Source organism: Thrips palmi, unplaced genomic scaffold (genome assembly GCF_012932325.1).
Source record: "Thrips palmi isolate BJ-2018 unplaced genomic scaffold, TpBJ-2018v1 HiC_scaffold_18, whole genome shotgun sequence".
Lineage (NCBI taxonomy): Eukaryota > Metazoa > Arthropoda > Insecta > Thysanoptera > Thripidae > Thrips > Thrips palmi.
In genome coordinates this window covers 1,755,225-1,778,830 of record NW_023144627.1, presented here as the reverse complement: position 1 = coordinate 1,778,830, position 23,606 = coordinate 1,755,225, and the positions used below count along the sequence as shown (strand labels likewise).

At 46.7% G+C, this 23,606-nt stretch overlaps 4 protein-coding genes and 1 pseudogene across 4 annotated transcripts in view; 1 reads left to right on the top strand and 4 right to left on the bottom strand.

Annotated features, from left to right (window-relative positions):
- Nucleotides 1-473: 473 nt before the first annotated feature.
- On the bottom strand, nucleotides 474-6,229 carry LOC117645501 (putative zinc finger protein 702). Its single transcript, XM_034385758.1, has 5 exons — nucleotides 6,175-6,229; nucleotides 4,034-4,069; nucleotides 3,159-3,284; nucleotides 2,520-2,612; nucleotides 474-1,653 (listed from the first exon to the last, which is right to left on the bottom strand). The coding sequence occupies exons 4-5, from the start codon at nucleotides 2,542-2,544 to the stop codon at nucleotides 986-988; spliced, it is 693 nt and encodes a 230-aa protein (XP_034241649.1). The 5' UTR covers nucleotides 2,545-2,612; nucleotides 3,159-3,284; nucleotides 4,034-4,069; nucleotides 6,175-6,229; the 3' UTR covers nucleotides 474-985.
- Nucleotides 6,230-6,283: 54 nt separating this feature from the next.
- LOC117645494 (zinc finger protein 239-like) lies at nucleotides 6,284-11,605 on the bottom strand. The gene is made up of 4 exons (XM_034385748.1): nucleotides 11,473-11,605; nucleotides 10,496-10,621; nucleotides 8,726-8,818; nucleotides 6,284-7,631 (listed from the first exon to the last, which is right to left on the bottom strand). The coding sequence occupies exons 1-4, from the start codon at nucleotides 11,483-11,485 to the stop codon at nucleotides 6,913-6,915; spliced, it is 951 nt and encodes a 316-aa protein (XP_034241639.1). The 5' UTR covers nucleotides 11,486-11,605; the 3' UTR covers nucleotides 6,284-6,912.
- A 2,239-nt stretch (nucleotides 11,606-13,844) lies between these two features.
- On the bottom strand, nucleotides 13,845-17,377 carry LOC117645548 (annotated as a pseudogene).
- Nucleotides 17,378-18,931: 1,554 nt separating this feature from the next.
- LOC117645500 (zinc finger and SCAN domain-containing protein 22-like) lies at nucleotides 18,932-20,350 on the bottom strand. Its single transcript, XM_034385757.1, has 3 exons — nucleotides 20,248-20,350; nucleotides 20,092-20,181; nucleotides 18,932-19,725 (listed from the first exon to the last, which is right to left on the bottom strand). Exons 2-3 carry the CDS (start codon nucleotides 20,111-20,113, stop codon nucleotides 19,175-19,177), a joined length of 573 nt encoding a protein of 190 aa, XP_034241648.1. The 5' UTR covers nucleotides 20,114-20,181; nucleotides 20,248-20,350; the 3' UTR covers nucleotides 18,932-19,174.
- A 53-nt stretch (nucleotides 20,351-20,403) lies between these two features.
- The window catches only part of LOC117645490, a 76,405-nt gene continuing 73,202 nt past the window's right edge, over nucleotides 20,404-23,606 (top strand). Inside the window, exon 1 of the mRNA XM_034385739.1 lies at nucleotides 20,404-20,447. The gene's annotated coding sequence lies outside the window, so the exon portion shown is untranslated. The remainder of the gene's footprint in view (nucleotides 20,448-23,606) is intronic.

The window sequence follows — 23,606 nt, the reverse complement described above, 5'->3', positions numbered from 1 at the left end:
AAACTCAATTTCACTAAATGTGCCAAAAAATGCTAAAAACCGCGATTTTTCGACTTTTGAGACACATTTAAATGCTTTGTTCTGAAAAGGCGCAACTTTTTATTTCATGAAATGTAAGCAGACACTCAAAATGAAAATTTAAGACTAGTACGGACGGCCTATTCATTCAGGACAAGGCGCAATTTCACAAAATGTGACAAAAAGTGCCAAAAATCGCATAAATCTCGGGTTTTTGAACCCTGGTATGCGCCCAAATGGGTTTAGGCCAGTTTAGGCCCTTCTTCTGGTGTGGTATGGTGTTTTGGGTCCCATTGGAGCACTTTATGACGACGTCTGATTTTTTTCCCATTTTTCACCGTTTTGTCCCACTGTGGAGCGGGGAGCAATCGAGGCGAGAGCAATAGCATAGCACCCCTGCACTCCCTCCGTTTGCGGCAGGGGGAAAAAAAATTCACGGTTGGTGAAAACAGCTTCTTTCCTTTTTACAGTCAATTCGATGTTGGGACAATCCAGTTAACTTCGTTCATTCAACATATCATAAGGTGTTTAAAACAACATGGTAAGGAAGCAGTAATTGAAGCAGTCCTATTATTGTTTCGAATATACCTATTGGATACACTGAGCTGTCACTTTTCACTTCCTAAAACTACAAACACAACAAGGCTGACTGGCAAGGTGTCCAAGCAGGAAAACAAATGAAGCAGTTGCAAGAAACAAGGAATGAAACATAAATAAACTTCAATGCAACAAGGCGACAAATAACAAAACCTTGATTTAAAAAAACCTATGCGGCACTGTTACTCTCTGAGGAGAGATACTCCTCTTACAAAGATACGCACACAAAAATCGAACAAGATCAGCACTGACGATAACGAGAGCATACTATAGCGACAATGAAGCAAAAATCAATAAAGGTGACGAATTTTACAAACAGCAGTTTGTCCGCGTGTCCTCTCGTGTGCATTCCCACGAAAACGTATTCATCCTACAGCTTCTTTGCCGCGTGAATCTTCTTGTGTCGCGCAAAAGTAGCTGGATAAGAAAATGCCCTCCCGCACGAGTCACACGTATAGGGCTTCTCTCCAGTGTGGACTCTCTTGTGCACCCGTAGGGCAGATGGATAAGAAAAGGCCTTGCCGCACGCGTCACACTTGAAAGGCTTCTCCCCAGTGTGGATCCTCTTGTGTGTCACTAAATTACTTGACACAGCAAACTTCTTTCCGCACTCCCCACACTTGTAAGGCTTCTCCCCGGTGTGGATCCTCTTGTGATTCACTAAATGAAATGACAGAGCAAATGATTTTCCGCACACGTCACACTTGAAAGGCTTCTCCCCGGTGTGGATCCTCGAGTGCCTCACAAGAACCCAATTCCTGGAGAACTCCTTGCCATACACCCCGCACGAGTGAGGTCCGCCCTCAGTGTGACTCGCAAGGTGGTCCCGCAATCCGCTCTCAGTCCGGAAACGCTGGCCGCACTCCCCACAGTTGAATCCGCGGCGCACCTTCCTGCCCGTCTCCTTGCTCGAGGCCTGCTCGTCCTGGACCGCGTCGCCAGCCGGCACTGCGAGGGAGAAGGCCTCGCCGACGAGCAGCTGCTGGGCCTGCTCCGCGCCGACGCCTGCAACCCACGGCCACGGTAAGGGTGGATCGGCTGCGCAGCGGCGACCCAAGAGAGTTGAGTTAGTCCGAGGGACAACGCTATTGTAAACACAAGAGTTGAAAATTTGAGAGTAGGCCCCTAAGATAGTGACTTAATCATCTGCAAAGTTTCAAACCAGGTCACCGGGCAAAATCAGTGTTAATACGCGATTAAAAGTAGCCGAGAATAGCATTGCCGCTTATGGGAGTAGGGTTATGTTGCCCATCCGAACCCGGTATATTTCGTTTTTAAAATGCTTGAAGTACAGTCAAACCGATAAAAAGCATACCTTTGTTAGGATTTTCAGTCACTTTACGAAAGAGAGAAAATAGAGCGTTACCGGACGTGGCGTGGACGTGGCGATGGTAAAGCAGTGGCTTTCCCCAAACGTAACTGTCAACTAAGTACACACTGACAAATGCATGCTTGCAAGTAGACACTTACAAACGCATGCTTGACGCCGTATAACTCCATGCGTCAAGCATGCGTTTGTAAGTGTGTACTTGCAAGCATGCATTTGTAATTGTGTAAATAGCCAGGCATGCGTTTGTAAGTGTGTACTTAGACAGTTAGGTTTGCAGTGTATTTAAAGGGGCGAGGTAGTGCATTTTGCCTACCTTCCAGGCAGCCCATCAAGTACCCGAGAGAAGGGAAATGACCCCTGTTACTCCTCTTCTGCAGCCGCGCCCGAACAGTGGACGACCCAGGGCCATTCCGATACCATCCTCTGACCAGAAAACGAAGAGTCCTGGGTCCTCGCGGTCGAGGGCTACCTGCAATGCTATCCAAGGCGGCAGATGGCATAAACCACGAGAACTCAGGGCTCTTCGTTTTCTGGTTAGGGTATTCATAAATCATTCCCCTTCCGAAAGACTCACCTGCAGCGAGCTTCGAGTCCGGCATGCTTCCCTCCTCGTCAGGCTGGTCGACCACTCCGTCCAGCGGCGGGCACGGACCGCCATGGCCTGAGCCTGGAAGAGAACCACCGTCATTGGCAGAACCAGCCGATGGGCAAAGGGGACGGAGGGGACAGACAGACAAAACTTTTCAACCCCACTGGAGTAACGGGCTTCGCTATCGCTCAACCAACAATTTGAGCAAATTTCGTCCCGATCTGAGACCATGCCGACTCAGTTGGCGTGGAATCGTCCCTTGTGCTTATGGCAGTTGACAAGGTGCGCGGAGCCAACCACCTTTCCTATGCCTGACATGCTTCATGTCCCAATGCCAAGCATGCGTCTCCAAGAGTGTGCTCCATGAGTACACACTTGGAGGTGCAAGCTTAGGCAAGTACACGCCCCGAGGCCCAAGCTTGCAAGCACGCGCTTCGAGGAGTGTGCTGGGTACACCCAAGTGCTCCCACAGGGGAACGCATCGAAGCGACCGGCAAGGGTTGATCCAGCGAAACACTTAGAAACGAAAAGGAACCTCACACTATACCCGAAGTTATGGCAACCTACGAAGTTGCGTGAGCGGCACACTGTGTAAAGCGTTGGACAAGACTGACTCTGACTCACCTGCAGCGACCTTCGGGTCAGGGATGCTTTCCTCCTCGTCAGGCACGCACGGCGACGGCTGCAGTCCGGAACCCAAGTCGCAGTCCGCACTTTCCGTCGGCAAGTCGATGCTCTCGGTTTTGAAGTCTGGACAGAAAACAACGAGTCAGCACCAAAGATGACAACCAGCGTCCACACAGTTAAAACTACGAAAAATCGCTTCGTAATGCGAAGAAACCGAAGGCACGGTATAATGTACGAAGAAGTATGCTTCGTATTATCAAGCAAAATCCTTCGTAAAACGAAGCTTTTTTTTCATAACACGAAGTAACAACTACAAAGCCTTCGTTTTAGTTACGAGGCAAAAGCTTCGAAGGCTTTGAAGAGTGCAATGGACGTGTCCCAAGCACCCCGGCATGCAAAAGCGCCCCAGGCATGCAGCACTACACTACAAGAAAGGCGGTACTGGGTGCAGGAAGATAAAGACGGTTTTTAAGAACTGCGAAAACGACCGTTCCCGGACTATCCGCCGCAATAATAATATGGATGAGCAGTTCTCAAAGTCTCTATCAAAACCGGACAGACGCAGGTACAAACGAGATGACGGAATAAAATGCGGCCCTCGTCGCCACCCGCGGACGTTTGAACATCACGAAATTTCTAGATCCGAAGCTTCCACGTTGCCTTTACGGACGAGACAGGGAGCTCTCCGCATTCAAAGCGAGACACGCTTTGCGAAACGCGCACGCATTGCATTCATGTGGCTCCGGATTGATGCAATCTCGGGTGTCTTCGGAGTATCGCGCAAGGACCCCTCCCCTTCACACACTCCGCACTCAAACGCTGCCTGTCCGACCCCCTGCTCGGGGCCTGCACTGCGATGGAGAGGGTCGCACTGAGCGGGAACCGCTGGTTCTGGTCCGCGGCAACACCTGCAACCGAACAACCGGAGTTAGTGTCTGCACTCCCACTGTTAGTGGCAGGGGAGAAGGTTGATGCAGTCAAGGCGAGGAGGCCATGAAACGGCGTGGCACTTTAAGAGAAAGCTCCCCTCAGGAACTCTCGTTGCACTCCGAACGCGTCACTGTCAACGAATGAGGCGTACCCTTTGTTAGAATGCGCATTTCGACACGTTCGTCTGAAAACTCCATCTCACTCGTTAGAATGATGACCAACGTTGAAGCGAATGAGACAAAATAATTAAATGGTCGTGTCACGTTCAAACAAAAGTGACTTGGTAGGGTCAGGGCGGGGAAGAACTGGACGTTTTGCACACTCTCAGAGCCATATTGACTTTTTGTTCATAGCAGCATCAACATTTCCCAAGTAGCATATGAATTTTTTTACGCAACAATAATACTTAGAAATTTGTTCATATGCCACGAATAAAAAGTCCATGGTATATGTACAATTCCATAGACAATATTTTTAGTACATTACTAACAAATTTGTTGATAAAATTGTTCATAAATTTGTTGATAAATTTGTTGATAAAAATTTACCAGAATAATCATTGACAAAACTTTTGTCGTTACTTAACGACACTTTTAATGCTAATTTTTTCAGCGACAAGATTTATTTTGGAACGGACCTCTTGGACCACTTTTTAGTCAGCGACAAGTATTGCAAGTCCATAAAAATATATATGTAATGTCTGCGACAAATATTGATCATGTACATAGAATTTTATTTCTATGTACTGACTTTATTCATTAGTTACTACTGACTCCGTTTCTTTCTTACTACTGACAAAATCTCTTAGTAGGCACTAACAAATTAGTCCCAGAAGGGCTCCATACTTCTTTTAAATAACTAGTGACAGATTTGTTAGTAAGGCTAACATACAAAATGTCAATACTTTACACACAGATTTCAGTAAGATACCAAAAAAATTGTTCATAAGTTACATAGAAATAATTTTAAAGTAAAAATACAGACTAAAATGTCAGTATGGCTCTGAGAGTGCAATCTTTCTCGATTTTGACTCTAATTGACTATCTTTAGCCAATGTATCCGTTGGGTCTGTTGATCGAGCCTCAAAGAAAGACATTTCAACCCTCAGCGAGTGCGTTTGCGGCTTCATTCAGTAATAAATGAGAAAAAACAGTGTGCGATTCTTCCCCGTCGAAACGGGGAAAAATCGAACACCTAAGGGGAAAAATCGGACATAGGCTTTAATTTAACAAAAACCTATGAAAGTAGGTCAGAAATCTCTTGGGAACGATATTTGGGGGTAACACTTGCGATACTCACTGAAGCAGGCGCACGAGTATTCCTTGGTAGACAGAAATCATCGTAGCATTGTTAGGGGGTCCGTGGCGGCACGTTTTTGAGGTTAAATGACCAAAATGTATGAAATCGTCAACAGCCGTGTTTGTTTTCCCACTAAATGTTGGGAAATGCTAATATACACTTCTTACGACCACTTTGGTGCGATGTTAGGGCAATTCGTCGATTATTATAGAAAAAAGGGGTGTCCGATTTTTCCCCGCACCAGTGTGCGGTTTTTCCCCGTTTCGTATTTAACCCTTCATATGTAATCCAGATGGAAATCTGCTAAAACATTTTAACGTATCTTGGGCTCCACACTTCCAACTTTCGTTTACAATAAGAATATTCGTCACAGTAGGCTCGGAAAGTCGTTACAAAGAGATATTGCGGGCACCAACTTTGAAAGTTTTTAAGGTGTTTTATACGAGACCTCGTTTAAAGGTAACTTTGAATACTTTCCGGTTCAAGTAGGCTAAATTCCTCTTAAACGCAATCTAACAGATCATCAATAAGCAATACTGAATACTTAGCACGTCCCAAAACAGGCAAATTTGTGGCGAAAGTGCGGTGTGCGTTTCTTCCCCAACTTGCAGGTGTCCGGTTTTTCCCCGCCCTGACCCTATACCATCAAACGTGGAAAAAAATCACACATGGCATCACATCGGTTACAAACAGGGAGTGGGCTGTCGTCACTGCGCAGCGCAGGCACACCCAAAAGGAAAAAAAACTTCGAACGATACTGCTACCGATAAAACAAAAAACTTACCGCTTCGAAATACATTGCAATTACAATGTACGTCAACAAAGTTTCTGTAGCAACATGCGCCCGGTCGCTGCAGGAACGAAGCAAGGGATGGGGGTCAGTCAACTTTAATGGTGCCAAACAGTTGGATTTTATTTCGTACAATCATTTCGATAGTGGAAAGGTCTTCTATAACTCGCCAAATAACAGCTTGTTTTCTACAATCAATTCCATCTCAAGAAGACGTTCGTTTTTCTGGTTGAAAGAAAAATTCAATATGGCGATACAAACAACGTGTTACAAAGAAAGGGGGGAATTGCTATCGGTCTTCCCGCTGTTTCGTATACACTACACTGTCACTTTACACTTCTCAGAACAACAACACTAACGGGCAAACATGTCGAGAAAGAGAAACAAGTGGCCCACTTCCATTAGATAAGAAATAAAACAAAAATAATCTTCCTTGTGACAGCTTAGCACGGCAAAACAATAAACTCGAATTCATAAAGAATGCAATCTGGTGCTAACGTTACACGGGAACTTTACATTGAAAGGCGGGGACATAATCAAAAGAAAAACATGGTCGTCATAGACGAGAACAAAAGCGCAACTCAGAGAAACTGAAGCAAAATTCAAAGCTTGATAGTAAGGAGGGCCCATTTTCAACACACCTGTGTGCGTCCTCTCGTCGTGGGTCCCCTCGTGTGATTTCGCGTTTTATGCCCAAAAATCGTCTTCCAACAGACACCAACACCAACATTCCTACGGCTTCTTCGTGGCATGAATCCTCTTGTGTCGCGCACAAACGGATGAATCAGAAAATGCCTTCCCGCAGACGTCACACTTGTAAGGCTTTTCCCCAGTGTGGAGCCTCTTGTGTCTCACTAAATCAGATGAATCAGAAAATGCCTTCCCGCAGAGGTCACACTTGTAAGGCATCTCCCCGGTGTGGATCCTCCTGTGTTTCACTAAATCAAAGGACTGAGCAAATGCCTTTCCGCACACGTCACACGTATAGGGCTTCTCTCCAGTGTGGACTCTCTTGTGCACCAGTAGGGCAGATGAAACAGAAAAGGCCTTGCCGCACGCGTCACACTTGAAAGGCTTCTCGCCAGTGTGGGTCCTCTTGTGTGTCACTAAATGACTTGACTCAGCAAACGTCTTTCCGCACACGTCACACTTGTAAGGCTTCTCCCCGCTGTGGATCCTCGAGTGCCTTACAAGAGAGCTCTTCCAGGGGAACTCCTTGCCACACACCCCGCACGCGTGAGGTCCGCCCTCAGTGTGACTTGCAAGGTGGTCCCGCAATCCGCTCTCAGTCCGGAAACGCTGGCCGCACTCCCCACAGTTGAATCCGCGGCGCGCCTTCCTGCCCGTCTCCTTGCTCGAGGCCTGCTCGTCCTGGGCCGCGTCGCCAGCCGGCACTGCGAGGGAGAAGGCCTCGCCGACGAGCAGCTGCTGGGCCTGCTCCGCGCCGACGCCTGCAACCCACGGCCACGGTAAGGGTGGATCGGTTGCGCAACGTGCGGCGACCCAAGAGAGTAAGGTGCCTACCTTCCATGCCAAACCAACGAACTCTTGGAAATTCATCTCTTCGATTTGGATGAAACTTTTTATGGGGGTAGGGGTCATTATAAAAAGAACCAAAGTCAAAGGGTTTTGCGATATCTTTCCCCGTTTGGCTGTAATAACATAGCGAAGTTTTCACTTTGGTCAGAATCATGATATTTTCTTTATTTTTCTCCGTACTTACTGAAAGTTTTCAGATTTGTTTCGAGAATGGTTCTTTACGTAAAAAGAGCTGGGGAACACGATGGAAATAGTTTCGAGACGATGGGTGAAGTTTTGATGCCGGTTTCTCCATTAAACGTAATTTTTTTTCCGAAAAATTGATGTTTTAAAAATAGCTCATCTTTGATTTTGATGTGACTTTCCTCACATGATCCTCTCACGTATTGAAAGAAAATCCTAAAAGGATTTGGTCGGCCCACCGTAAGTTTTTTATTAGCACAAGCAAAGATGTATCATGTTGGCCGTTTCTCTTGAATTCTGGAACGAACTTTCTGAGTTTGCGTCCAAGCTTATGTCCCGTGAGGAAATAAATTTTGTCTTGTCGAGACGAATCCATTGTTATATAAAAACGTTATTTTTGTCAATTTCGAAAATTTAGCCTAGTTTCTCTCATACTGAAAATGACCCCTACCCCTCAAAAAGTTTTATCCAAATCGAAGAGATGAATTTCCAAGAGTACTTAGACAGTTAGGTTTGCAGTGTATTTACAGGGGCGAGGGAGTGCATTTTGCCTACCTTCCAGGCAGCCCATCAAGTACCCGAGAGAAGGGAAATGAACTCCCCTTTTGCAGCCGCGCCCGTACAGTGGACGACCCAGGGCCATTCCGATACTATACTCTGACCAGAAAACGAAGAGCCCTGGGTCCTCGCGGTCGAGGGCTACCTGCAATGCTATCCAAGGCGGCAGATGCCATAAACCGCGAGAACTCAGGGCTCTTCGTTTTCTGGTTAGAGTATTCTTGCCGTGTTCGAAAACAAATCATTCCCCTTCCGAAAGACTCACCTGCAGCGAGCTTCGAGTCCGGCATGCTTCCCTCCTCGTCAGGCTGGTCGAACACTCCGTCCAGCGGCGGGCACGGACCGCCATGGCCTGGGCCTGGAAGAGAACCACCGTCATTGGCAGAACCAGCCGAGGGCGCAGAGGGCACTCTCATACCAGGAACGTGACATCACGTTGAAACGAACGTGACAAAGTGTCACGTTGAAACGAACGTGACTAAGTGTCACGTTCGTTTGAGCATTGTGTCACATTCGTTTGAATGTTACCAAGATGGTTTTAGGCCAATTCACACCCAAACGAATGTGACACAATGCTCAAACGTGATGTCACGTTCCTGGAATGAGAGTGGGGACGACAGACAAAGAGACAAAACTTTTCAACCCCACTGGAGTAACGGGCTTCGCTATCGCTCAACCAATAATTTGAGTAAGTTTCGTCCCGATCTGAGACCATGCCGAATCAGTTGGCGTGGAATCGTCCCTTGTGCTTGTGACAGTTGACAAGATGCGCGGAGCCAACCACCTTTCCTATGCCTGACATGCTTTATGTCCCTTTGCCACGAATGCGTCTCCAAGAGTGTGCTCCATGAGTACACACTCGAGGTGCGAGCTTAGGCAAGTACACGCCCCGAGGCCCATGCTTGCAAGCACGCGCTTCGAGGAGTGTACTGGGTGCACGGGTGATTCCGTGCGTAGAGGGTCATTTTGAATGTTCTTTTTTAAAGTTCAACTTTAGGGGCTAAATTTGGTGTAGACGGCATACATAGTACCCCACAGTACCCCTCTGAGCGTGGCAGCGCTTCAAGTTGACTTTCAATTTCACCCCCTATGAAATACGGCGGAATTTACAGAAATTATGACGGAATTTACAGATTACGGAATTTACAAAGCGAAGTGTTTAGTCTCCTGACCCGCTGGGTTACAAGATAGGTAAACACTGATGACGGTGTCATTTTGAGCATCCAAAATAGCGTTTTTCAGCGAAGGTTGTGGGAACTTTCTCCCTCAGATGGAGGAGCTACGGCCCGAAACGGAATTTACATCTATTTTTACACCCTTACCGTTTTGAACAATTCTGACGGCCTGGAAGCGTCGTTTGACCGCCCCAGGTCCCGCGGGCACGGGCTTCTGGAAGCGTTTTTTATGTTCTTTCGATCCCAAATGGTCGCGAGGTTCTAAAACGAAAAGGAACCCCAGTAGACCGTCAGTTGTGAAAGCAGCATAGCTCACATGGTCACTCGGTGGACATTTTCCCATAGGCTGTTTCGGGTTCAACAAGTAATGATACGAAGGTCACCTTCCGTAATTTTGCGAAGAATAAGTCAGGGAAGAGAGTGAAATAGCCAGTTTTCTTTTGATGTGGCTGAGTCATATACTACAGCATGGCAATGTTGTCTTATAGGTGTTGGTGACCATGACGGAACTTACAAAACGACACTTTGGCAGCTTATGAAACCTAGAAAAACAAAAGTTAGATTGACTTATCCACATGAGGACATGGTCTTCGTTTAGTAAAACAAATTTGAATTGCCCAAGCTACCAAATCAACATCAGTTCAGGCGCAAGGCCCCGGTGACCTGAAATGACCCCCTACGCACGAAATCACCCGCACACATGTTCTCCCACAGGCGAACGCATCGAAGCGACCGGCAAGGGTTCATCCTGCGTAAAACTTAGAAACGAACAGGAACCTCACACACTACCCGAAGTCATGGCAACCTACGAAGTTGCGTGAGCGGCACACTGTGAGAAGCGTTGGACAAGACTGACTCACTTGCAGCGACCTTCGGGTCAGGGATGGTGTCATCCTCGTCAGGCACGCACGGCGACGGCTGCAGTCCGGAACCCAAGTCGCAGTCCGCACTCTCCGTCGGCAAGTCGATACTCTCTGTTTTGAAGTCTGGACAGAAAACAACGAGTCAGCACCCAAGATGACAACCAGCGTCCATGCAGAAAAAACTACGAAAAATCACTTCGTAATGCGAAGAAACCGAAGGCATGGTAAAATCTACGAAGAAGTATGCTTTGTATTATGAAGCAAAATCCTTCAAAACAAAGCTTTTTTCATAACACTTAGCAATAACTACAAAGCTTTCGTTTTCTTTGTAGTTACGAGGCAAATGCTTCGAAGGCTTTTAAGAGCGAGGGGTGAATGTCTCAGCGTTCTGGTGTACACATGAGTACATGAGTACGGGTGAGTACACCTTATTTTGCTCACAAATTTCGCATTTGTAAACGTTTAAAGGCTTTATTTAGCGTTTTAAACGACACTCAACGCGAAATCAACCGAAAAAGTATTGAATTTCACCCTTATTAAACTTGTGAGTACACTGAGTACGGGCAAATTTGTACACATGAGTACACTAGTGATTCACCCCTCGTTTAAGATTGCAAAGGGACGTGTCCTAAGCACTCCGGCATGCAAAAGCGCCCTAGGCATGCAGCACTACTCTACAAGAAGGGCGGTACTGGGAGCAGGAAGATAAAGACGATTCTTAGGAACTGCGAAAACGACAGTTCCCGGACTATCCGCCACAATTATAATGCGAGTAGGCTTTTTTCAAAGCTTCGCTATCAAAACCGGACAGACGCAGGTACGGACGAGATGACGGAATAACATCTGGTCGTTGTCGCCGCTCGCGGACGTTGAACATCCCGAAATTTCCGGATCCGAGGCTTCCACGTCGCGTTTACGGACGTGACAGGGAACTCTCCGCATTCAAAGCGAGACACACTTTGCGAAATGCGCACGCATTGCACTCATGTTGCTCCGGATTGATGCAATGTCGGGTGTCTTCGGAGAATCGCGCAAGGACCACTCCTCTACACGACACTCCGGACTCAAACACTGCGTGCCCGACCCCCTGCTCGAGGCCCGCACTGCGATGGAGAAGGTCGCACTGAGCGGGAAGTGCTGGGTCTGGTCCGCGGCAACGGCAACACCTGCAACCGAACAACCGGAGTTAGTGTCTGCACTCCGAGGGGGTGATCACTGCGGTCCAAAACGTACAATGATTTTTTTCTCTTTTATGATTATTTGATTTCATCAATTTTTTATTTTTTTTCACCTCTTTTTAGCACAATTGCCTACCTTAAAGCTTTTGCAGTCGTAAGTGTGACAGACGAAGGGACGTGAGTTTTGGACTTAATATGAAACCACATAATTGCTCATAATGAAGAAATGACATATAAACGAGCTAAACCGAGGAGATAGGAATATATTTTTTTTTAAAAAGATGACTCTTGTACTATTTGATTTTTGATTATTTTTGATTATTTTTTGTTGTAACTATGATTTTTTGGGCCGTGTACAATGATTTTTCTCAGTGAGCCCCCCCTCGCTGCACTCCCTCTGTTAGCGGCAGGGGAGACGGTTGATGCAGTCAAGACGAAGAGGCCTTGAACACGGCGTGGCACTTGAAGAGAAAGCTCCCCTGAGGAACCCTCGTCGGAATCAAAACGCGTCACTGTCAACGAATGGGGTGTTACCTTAGTCGGAATGCGCATTTCGACACGTTCGTCTCAAAACTACATCTCACTCGGTAGAATGTTGACCAACGTTGAGGCGAATGAGACAAAATAATTTAATGGTTGTGTCACGTTCAAACAAAAGTGACAATCGAACGTTGAAAAAAAAGTCACATACGGCATCACATCCGTTACAAACAGGGAGTGGGCTGTCGTCACTGCGCAGAGCACACTGTTATTCAAACTGTGATAACCACTGTCTATATTTTGCAATAAAAAACTTATCTCATTTTTTGGTAGGATAGCAACAAAAAATCTACAATAAAAAATTTGTAGCAAAGTTTTGAAATAAAGTATCACTTTTTTGCGATAATGACTACAAAGAATATGCGAGTTGCTGCTGAGAGACATAACTTGTGACCCATATAACTGTAAATCGACATAACTGGTGACAGAAATGGCGCATTTATTTCTGAAATATAAAAGCATTTATTATTGAAATTTAAGATAAAATTGCTATAGACGTAACATTTGACAGAAATAACCAAATCGCTCATTCACGTAACTGTTGTCAGACATAACATTAGACAGGCATAATATTTGATAAACATAACCGTCGACAGACATAACCGTGCCAGAGGTGGCCGCGGAAGGGGTGGTCGCGGCAGGGGTGCTGGGGATGTTCCATCCGTTTCATCTAGGGAAGGAGAAGGAAGTGAACGAGAGCTGCCGGAAGGCAACTCAATTTTTGACTAAGCTCCCTTTTTTTTCAACCATAATTAATCCTTTTTTATGTCTGACACCAGTTATGTCTGAAGCCGGTTATGTCTGTCAGCAATTCTATGGATAAACGGTTATGTGCGTCTTAAGTTATGTCTGAAGCAGAACTCCCGAAAATGCAATAAAAAGTTATCGCAGAAAAAAAATGTGATAGAAGTTACTACAAAACGCTCCTTTATCGCAAAAATTATAAGGTGGTTATTGCAAAAAGAATTGCAATAACAAAATTATCGCACTCCAGGGTGCGATAAATCGTCGGAATCGCAAACTCGGTTTTATCGCAAAAATTTGTAGTAAAAGTATCGTAAAATGAATGACAGCGCAGGCACACCCAAAAAGAAAAACAAACTCCGAACGATAACACAAGAAACTGACCGCTTCGGAATAAACTGCAATTACAATGTACGTCAAAAAAGTTCCAGTAGCAACGTGCGCCCGTTCGTTGGTAGGAACGAAGCAAGGGATTGGGGTCAGTCAACATTTATAGTGCAAACAGTTGGATTTTATTTCGTACAGTCATGTTGATCATGGAAAGGTCTACTATTACTTGCTAAATAACAGCTAGTTTTGTACAATCAATTCGATCTTAAGAAGCCCTTCGTTTTTCTGGTTGGAAGAAAAATTTTGTGTTCCAAAAAAAGTGGGATTTGCAATCGGTCTTCCCGCTGTTTCGAATACACTACACTGTCACTTTACACTTCTCAGAACAACAACACTAACTGGCAAACATGTCGACGAAGAGAAACAAGTGGCCCACTTCCATGAGATAAGAAATAAAACAAAAATAATCTTCCGTGTGACAGCTTAGCACGGCAAATAAAATAAACTCAAATTTATAAAGAATTCAATACTGGTGCTCACTTTACACAGCAACTCTACACTGAAAGGCACGGATATGATCCAAAGACAAACAAGGTCGACATAGACGAGAACAAAAGCGTAACTCAGAGAAACTCAAGCAAATTTCAAAGCTTGATAAGGCGGGCCCATTTTCAACACACCTGTGAGTCCGTGCGTCATAGGTCCCCTCGTGTGATTTCGCGTTGCATGCCCACAAAAACGTCATCCAACAGACACCACATTCCTACGGCTTCTTCGTGGCATGAATCCTCTTGTGTCGCGCACAAGCGGATGAATCAGAAAATGCCTTCCCGCACACGTCGCACTTGTAAGGCTTTTCCCCAGTGTGGCTCCTCTTGTGCACCACTACGTGAGATGAACATAAAAATGCCTTCCCGCACACGTCGCACTTGTAAGGCTTTTCCCCAGTGTGGATCCTCTTGTGCACCACTAAGTGAGATGAATCTAAAAATGCCTTCCCGCACTCGCCACACTTGTAAGGCTTCTCCCCGGAGTGGGCCCACTTGTGTCTCACTAACTGATGTGACTGAATAAATGCCTTTCCGCACTCGCCACACTTGAAGGGCTTTTCCCCAGTGTGGATCCTCTTGTGTGTAACTAAGTGAGAGGCAAGAGTAAATTTCTTTCCGCACACGTCACACTTGTAAGGTTTCTCCCCGGTGTGGATCCTCGAGTGCCTCACAAGGGAGCTCTTCCAGGGGAACTCCTTGCCACACACCCCGCACGCGTGAGGTCCGCCCTCAGTGTGACTTGCAAGGTGGTCCCGCAATCCGCTCTCAGTCCGGAAACGCTGGCCGCACTCCCCACAGTTGAATCCGCGGCGCGCCTTCCTGCCCGTCTCCTTGCTCGAGGCCTGCTCGTCCTGGACCGCGTCGCCAGCCGGCACTGCGAGGGAGAAGGCCTCGCCGACGAGCAGCTGCTGGGCCTGCTCCGCGCCGACGCCTGCAACCCACGGCCACGGTAAGGGCGGGTCGGTTGCGCAACTGCGGCGACCCATGAGAGTTAAGATAGTTCGAGCGACAACGCTATTGTAAACACAAAGAGATGAAAATTTGAGAGTAGGCTCCTAAGATAGTGACTTAATCATCTGCAAAGTTTCAAACCAGGTCACCGGGCAATATCAGTAATAATATGCGATTAAAAGTAGCCGAGAATAGCATTGCCGCTTATGGGAGTAGGGTTATGTTGCCCATCCGAACCCGGTATATTTCGTTTTTAAAATGCTTGGAGTAAAGTCAAACCGATAAAAAGCATACCTTTATTAGGATTTTTAGTCACTTTACGAAATAAAAGAGAGAAAATAGAGCGTAACCGGACGTGGCGTGGACGTGGCGATGGTAAAGCAGTGGCTATCCCCAAACGTAACTGTCAACTAAGTACACACTTACAAATGCATGCTTGCAAGTAGACACTTACAAACGCATGCTTGACGCCGAATAACTCCATGCGTCAAGCATGCGTTTGTAAGTGTGTACTTGCAAGCATGCATTTGTAATTGTGTAAATAGCCAGGCATGCGTCTGTAAGTGTGTACTTAGACAGTTAGGTTTGCAGTGTATTTACAGGGGCGAGGTAGCTCATTTTGCCTACCTTCCAGGCAGCCCATCAAGTACCCGAGAGAAGGGAAAAGACCCTATTACTCCCCTTCTGCAGCCGCGCCCGTACAGTGGACGACCCAGGGCCATTCCGATACTATACTCTGACCAGAAAACGAGGAGCCCTGGGTCCTCGCGGTCGAGGGCTACCTGCAATGCTATCCAAGGCGGCAGATGCCATAAACCGCGAGAACTCAGGGCTCTTCGTTTTCTGGTTAGAGCATTCTTGCCGTGTTCGAAAACAAATCATTCCCCTTCCGAAAGACTCACCTGCAGCGAGCTTCGAGTCCGGCATGCTTCCCTCCTCGTCAGGCTGGTCGAACACTCCGTCCAGCGGCGGGCACGGACCGCCATGGCCTGGGCCTGGAAGAGAACCACCGTCATTGGCAGAACCAGCCGATGGGCAAAGGGGACGGAGGGGACAGACAGACAAAACTTTTCAACCCCACTGGAGTAACGGGCTTCGCTATCGCTCAACCAACAATTTGAGTAAGTTTCGTCCCGATCTGAGAACATGCCGACTCAGTTGGCGTGGAATCGTCCCTTGCGCTTATGGCAATTGACAAGGTGCGCGGAGCCAACCACACTGATAAAAATTTTGTCGTAACTTAGCGACACATTTATCGCTAACTTTTTTAGCAACAAGATTTGTTGTGGAACGAAAAGCTTGTTAATCCGTAGTCGTATTGGAAGTAAGGGATCATTTCACAACGACTTACTTGTAATAACGCACCAACAATAATACATCAACGACAAGTATTGAAAGTACAAAAGAAATTCTGTAATGTCTGCGACAATATTCATAGAGTACTTTTGTCGCTGAATTTATTTTACATGGTTTTTTTTTAATAGTAATTTCCATATGACTTAGAAGAACAAAATGGATGATTATTCATAATATGCTTTAATTAAGCAGATAATTGCAAAAGATGTTGTTTCCACACAAATTGTATCGTAAAGAGTGATAACAAGAATTTTGTTCCTCAACGACAAAATGTCGCTTACTAGACTCAACGACATTTGTTTCGCTTTGGTTCATGATGAAATTCTATGTTTTGGAACGACTAAATTTTCACTCATCTGATTGTTACTGTACAACCATTTTTTAACAGTGCACCTTTCCTATGCCTGACATGCTTCATGTCCCAATGCCAAGTATGCGTCTCCAAGAGTGTGCTCCATGAGCACACACTTCGAGGTGCAAGCTTCGGCAAGTATACACGCCCCGAGGCCCATGCTTGCAAGCACGCGCTTCGAGGAGTGTACTGGGTACACACAAGTGCTCCCACAGGGGAACGCATCGAAGCGACCGGCAAGGGTTGATCCAGCGTAACACTTAGAAACGAAAGGGAACCTCACACACTACCCGAAGTTATGGCAACCTACGAAGTTGCGTGAGCGGCACACTGTGTAAAGCGTTGGACAAGACTGACTCACCTGCAGCGACCTTCGGCTCAGGGATGCTTTCTTCCTCGTCAGGCACGCACGGCGACGGCTGCAGTCCGGAACCCAAGTCGCAGTCCGCACTCTCCGTCGACAAGTCGATGCTCTCGGTTTTGAAGTCTGGACAGAACACAACGAGTCAGCACCCAAGATGACAACCAGCGTCCACACAGAAAAGACTCTACGATAATCGCTTCGTAATGCGAAGAAACCGGAGGCATGGTAAAATGTACGAAGAAGTATGCTTCGTATTATCAAGCAAAATCCTTCGTAAAACAAAGCTTTTTTCATGACACTAAGGAATAACTACAAAGCCTTCGATTTCTTTGTAGTTACGAGGCAAACGCTTTAAGCGTTAATAACGCTTCGTAGGCTTTGAAGGGTGCACTGGACGTGTCCCGGGCGACCCGGCATGCAAAACCCCCCTAGGCATGCAGCACTACACTACAAGAAAGGCGGTACTGGGTGCAGGAAGATGAAGACGATTCTTAGGAACTGCGAAAACGACCGTTCCCGGACTATCCGCCACAATTATAATGCGAATAGACCGTTTTCAAAGCTTCGCTATCAAAACCGAGCAGACGAAGGACGCAGGTACGGACGAGATGACGGAATAAAATGCGGTCCTCGTCGCCACCCGCGGACGTTTGAACATCACGAAATTTCTAGATCCGAAGCTTCCACGTTGTCTTTACGGACGAGACAGGGAGCTCTCCGCATTCAAAGCGAAACACACTTTGCGAAATGCGCACGCATTGCACTCATGTTGCTCCGGATTGATGCAATCTCGGGTGTCTTCGGAGAATCGCAGCAAGGACCCCTCCTCTGCACACAGTCTACACTCAAACCCTGCCTGTCCGACCCCCTGCTCGGGGCCTGCACTGCGGTGGAGAAGGTCGCACTGAGCGGGAACCGCTGGGTCTGGTCCGCGGCAAAACCTGCAACCGAACAAACGCAGTTAGTGTCTGAACTCCCTCTGTTAGCGGCAGGGGAAAAAATTGATGCAGTGAAGACGAGGAGGCCTTGAACACGGCGTGGAACTTCACTCTAAATGTCTTACAATGAAATTTGACCTATGTTATTCGTATGTTACGGTGATTTCAGCGCAAGCATAATCCGAAGCAATATCTCTTCGTAATACGAATCTTTTCAGCTTTCTCACTGTAAGATACAAAGAAAAACCTTCGTAATACGAAGAAAAACCACCTTCGTATTATGCTTGCGCCATTTCCTTCGTATTATGGGAAATTTCTTCGCAAGACATTTAGAGTGTTGAAGAGAAAGCTCCCCTCAGGAAGTCTCGTCGAAATCAAAACGCGTCACTGTCAACGAATGAGGCGTAACCTTTGTTAGAATGCGCATTTCAAAACGTTCGTCTCAAAACTACATTTCACCCGTCAGAATGTTGACCAACAGTATAAGGCGAATGAGACAAAATAATTAAAAAGTCGTGACACGTTCAAACAAAAGTGACTTGGTATACAATCGAAGGTGGAAAAAATTCACATACGGCATCACTTTGGTTACAAACAGGCTGTCGTCAGTGCGCAGCGCAGGCGCACCCAAAAGGAAAAACACACTTCGAACGATACTGCTACCGATAAAACAAGAAACTTACCGCTTCGAAATACATTGCACTTACAATGTACGTCAACGAAGTTCCAGTGGCAACGTGTGCCCGTTCGTGGGAGGAACGAGATGGGGGTCAGTCAACATTAATGGTGCGAACAGTTAGATTTTATTTCGTACAATCATTTCGATAATGGAAAAGTCTACTACAGCTCGCTCAACACCCAGTTTTGTACAATCAAGTCGATCTTAAGAAAACCTTCGTTTTTCTGGTTGAAAGAAGGGGATACAAACAACGTGTTACGGAAAAGGGGGGACTTGCAATCGGTATTCCCGCAGACTACACTGTCACTTTACACTTCTCAGAACAACAACACTAACTGGCAAAAATGTCGACGAAGAGAAACAAGTGGCCCACTTCCGAGAGATAGGAAATAAAACAAAAAAATCGTCCGTGTGGCAACTTAGCACGGGAAATAAAATAAACTGAAATTCAAAAAGAATGCAATACTGGTGCTCACTTTACACAGCAACTCTTCATTAAAAGGCAAGGACATAATCCAAAGAAACAAGGTCGACATAGACGAGAACAGAAGATTAACTCAGAGTGAAGCAAAAACCAGCTTCACAGAGATCGCCCATTCTCAACACACCTGTGTGCGTCCGCGCGTCATAGGTCCCCTCGTGTCATTTCGCGTTGCATGCCCACAAAAACATCTTTCAACAGACACCACATTCCTATGGCTTCTTGGTGGCATGAATCCTCTTGTGTCGCGCACAAGTGGATGGATCAGAAAATGCTTTCCCGCACACGTCGCACTTGTAAGGCTTCTCCCCAGAATGGATCCTCTTGTGCACCACTAAGTGAGATGAAACGGAAAACGCCTTCCCGCACACGTCACACTTGTAAGGCCTTTCCCCAGTGTGGGTCCTCTTGTGATTCACTAAATGAAATGACAGAGCAAATGGTTTTCCGCACTCGTCACACTTGAAAGGCTTCTCCCCGGTGTGGATCCTCGAGTGCCTCACAAGAAAACTCTTCCAGGGGAACTCCTTGCCACACACCCCGCACGAGTGAGGTCCGCCCTCAGTGTGACTTGCAAGGTGGTCCCGCAATCCGCTCTCAGTCCGGAAACGCTGGCCGCACTCCCCACAGTTGAATCCGCGGCGCGCCTTCCTGCCCGTCTCCTTGCTCGAGGCCTGCTCGTCCTGGACCGCGTCGCCAGCCGGCACTGCGAGGGAGAAGGCCTCGCTGACGACCAGCTGCTGGGCCTGCTCCGCGCCGACGCCTGCAACCAAGGGACGGGCAAGTAAAGGTGGATCGGTTGCGCAACGGGCGGCGACCCATAAGAATTAAGGTGACAAGCATGGATCAGGAATTTGGCTACCTCTATTATCCTCTTTTGCAGCCGCGCCTCTACAGTGGACGATCCAGGCCCATTACGATACTAGACGGGTTCGAAAACCAAGGGCGGATCCAGAGACTGGTTCAGGGGGGGGGGATGTCGCGAAAGTTGCCTACCTACAGGGGTAATGTGCGACTTTTTGCCTACCTTTCAGGCGGCTTCGCCCCCCATCACCCCCCCCCCCCCCCCCCCCCCCCCCTTGGATCCATGCCTGTCGAAAACAAATGATACCCCTTCGGAAGGACTCACCTGCAGCGACATGCTCCGGCATGCTTCCCTCCTCGCCAGGCTGGTCGAACACTCCGTGCAGCGGCGGGCACGGACCGCCATGGCCTGGGCCTGGAAGAGAACCACCGTCATTGGCAGAACCAGCCGAGGGCGCAGAGGGGGCGGCGAGGGCCTTACCGCACACAGCGCACTGCACGCACGGGGACGGCTGCAGTCCGGAGCTCCAGTCGCAGTCAGCACTCTCCGTCGGCAAGTCGATGCTCTCGGCCTTCACACCTGGACAGTAAGGGGAGTCAAAGACAAATTGACTCCCTTCTCCATACTCTCAACATCTTATGATCGTTTTTATACGTATTACGATGGTTTTTCATCGTAAGGTACGCTTAAATTTGCACATACGTAATATGCATAGGTTTCAGCGTAAGGTATGCATGATTTCATCGTATTACGCATGAATTTTATTGTAGTACGTATGTTCTCATTTCAACGTAAGTTGTGATGACCCTTTCATCATAAGAATCTGAGTGTGCATGACCAACGCCTTTCATGCAAAAGCATCCCACAGACAGGCAAATATTAATGCTAACTCTTTCTGGAAACAGGGCACCCAATATGACAAACAGTGTCAAACTAGCGGGTTTTGTAGGCCCCGCCATGCAAAGGGATCCCTATGGCATGCAAAATTATAGCAGAGTCTCGTTCGAAATGATGTTTGCAGCACACCAATTCACATGAGAAAGCGAAATCGACGGCAGGCACTTCATGCAAAGCACTACTTCAAACTAAATAAGAGAGGCCACAAAGAACAAACATGCCGGTGCAAATACATATGCTGCAAAGAAATCGAAATGGCTTATTTGCACAACAGGAATACACAAAAAACAAAATACTTAGAAGGAAGTGAGCTACGTCTGAACTGGTTAAGTGGCAGAGCCAAAGTATGATTTTGACAGTGTCCAAATAAGTAATTTGATAACTCAAACAAAGAGCTAGCGCAATGATGGTCAGATATGAGTTTTCACAAACAAAGGTAGAGGAACTGGCACTTTTCACATGAAAACGCATTTGTCAACAGAACAGCTAAACATAGCTGCACAACAATTTCAACACAACTTTTAAATATGCCTCAATTGGCTAATTTGTAAATCAAAAGTCTCGACTGCTTAATTCAGATTAAACCCATTGAACATTACTCGTTTTGGCACATTCGTAAGGTGCTAAGAACAGAAGCGAACCAAAGAACATTCACGAGAACATTCGTGCCAAAACCAAGGTAAGAGTTCAACAGTTACCAAATAAGTGACCGGTTCATACCTTCGACAAGGTCAGTCAATACTAGCGGGCAATGAGGGTCAACTTTGAATTTTTACGTACAAAAATAGAAGAACTGATACTGATACTGATACATGTAAACGCCAACGCATCTTTAAACAGAACAGGTAAACATAGCTGCATACCAATTCGAACACAAAATGATACGTAAGGGAAGGTGGGGTACCATGTGACGGTTTTTGTTAAATGCCCGTCAACCCAATAATACCAATCACATTACATCCATAAGTAGACATGTGAACAAAATGATTCTTCACCTTATAATTTCTGTTGAGATTTGGGACAGAAAGGACAGAAAGAATGGACAGAAAGGAAAGTTAGACAAATAGACTCCCTTCTCCATGGCCAACGCCCATCACGCCAAAGCATCCCACAGACAAGCAAATATTCATGCCAACATTCCCTAGATACTGGAAACAGGGTGTAAGCAACGCTTAAAACGCGACCGTTCAGGAACTGGTAGTTAACTACATACAATTAATCGGCACTGGTAAACTTCCTTTTAACGTTTATGTAGAATTTTGTACGAGTAACTAGCGCAATTTTGTACACACGTGGAGTTTGCATAATATTATGCGTCAAAATGCATGACTTTATGAAAATTTGAGAACAATTTCATGCAAGACGTCACACGAGTTTAAACAAGCTAGGGCCCGCCCTTCCGTCGAACCGAGTTGCCAGCTCCGCTTCGCTGCGCCGGCAACTCGGTTCGACAGGGGGCCGGCCCAGCTTGGCCTGCCGGCAGCCTTTCCTCGGGCCTTCGGCCCTCGCATCAGACCCAACTTGGCCAGTCGAAGGCCCGGGCCTTCGGCCCGCCCAGCCGAGAATGCATTTCCGATTCGAGGTCGAATCGTCGTCGTTGCACTCGATAATGGCTCGAAGTCGTTTTTCACCTCGAATATTCACCAAAATCGAACGATGGATTTTATATAATAAAAACCTTGGACAGACTGAGGGGACTTAATCGGCTTGAAGTCGATCTCGAATCGACACCGATTTAAAGTACATATCGATGCCGAATCGAGGATTTTCTAGCCTTCCAGATGAACGTCGATTCGACCCCGAATCGTAAATGCATTTTCGGCTGAGGCTCGCATCACACACACCGTGAGCGGGTAAAGCAAAGTTATCGATGTACCATCGTGACTTAGGCCCGCCCTTCTATTCACAATATGCAAAAGTCCTTACACTTTTTACTCCAACTGTCCTTAGAATATGCCCATTTCGTTTGTCTTTTCGCCCTCATTCCGAAAATACCCATATTTGCCATGCTAGGGGCCGTCCATAAAATACGTAACGCTTTTTGAGGCCATTTTTGACCCCCCCGCCCTAGGGTGGCCCACGCGAAAAAAAAAGTTTCAAAATCGAGGAGCGCCGTACGGAATCTTAAAGTTCGGCCCAAAAAAAGATTTTTCCGCATTTTTTCGATTTTTTTGGAGCATTTTTAGAGGCCGCTCAACGCGCTCAAAGCTTTTAGAAAAATAATGAATTTCAGTGAATAATACTTTTTGGTGCTGTAATTCGAGTTTTGATCGCAAAGAGAAAAGCGACACGCCGAATTGTTCGTATTGATCCCTAGAATAAGTTTAAAAATACTGCATACCGAATATGCACATGGCCTACTTTCCAGGGGCGAAAAACTGCAAAAAAATTGGGGGAAAATGCCGGATTTTCATCTTTAAGGCCGATTTGACACCTTTCCCGCCGTCGGATCGTCTTTTCCTATGCGCCAATCGATTCCCCACACCGAGAGGACCCCTAGAAACACCTTGGACTATGCGAGTAAACGACTGCCTATTTTCCAGGGGCGATCAATTTAAAGAAACGTTCAGGTTTTGTGCCTTTTTTCACATTATAGGGCCAGTTTGACACCTCTCTGGGCGTCCTATCGTCTTGCTCTGTGCGCCAATCGACTTCTCATGATGCGAGAACCCCTAGAAACAACTTGGACGATGCGAGTAAATGACTGGCTATATTGCAGGGGTGATCAATTTAAAGAAACGTTCGAAATTTGCGTTTTTTCCACCTTTCGGGGTCAGTTTGACACCTTTCTAGGCGTCCTATCGTCTTGTTCTATGCGCCAATCGATTCCTCACGATGAGAGAACCCTAAGAAACACTTTGGACAATGCAAGGAAACGGTTAATACCTGATTAGCGGTGATCAGATGGGGGTTAGGGCGGCAAAATGTGCGAAACCGGCCCA

What these genes read in the sequence shown, in the direction of transcription:
- LOC117645501 (XM_034385758.1), bottom strand. Translation starts at nt 2,544, where the DNA reads ATGCCGGACTCGAAGCTCGCTGCAG. An exon ending in GGACTCGAAGCTCGCTGCAG is followed by an intron (nt 1,654 to 2,519) that starts GTGAGTCTTTCG and finishes GCCGCTGCGCAG; the next exon opens with CCGATCCACCCTTACCGTGG.
- LOC117645494 (XM_034385748.1), bottom strand. An exon ending in TGACCCGAAGGTCGCTGCAA is followed by an intron (nt 8,819 to 10,495) that starts GTGAGTCAGTCT and finishes GTTCTCTTCCAG; the next exon opens with GCCCAGGCCATGGCGGTCCG. An exon ending in GGACTCGAAGCTCGCTGCAG is followed by an intron (nt 7,632 to 8,725) that starts GTGAGTCTTTCG and finishes CGTGGGTTGCAG; the next exon opens with GCGTCGGCGCGGAGCAGGCC.
- LOC117645500 (XM_034385757.1), bottom strand. Translation starts at nt 20,113, where the DNA reads ATGCCGGAGCATGTCGCTGCAG. An exon ending in GCCGGAGCATGTCGCTGCAG is followed by an intron (nt 19,726 to 20,091) that starts GTGAGTCCTTCC and finishes CCTTGGTTGCAG; the next exon opens with GCGTCGGCGCGGAGCAGGCC.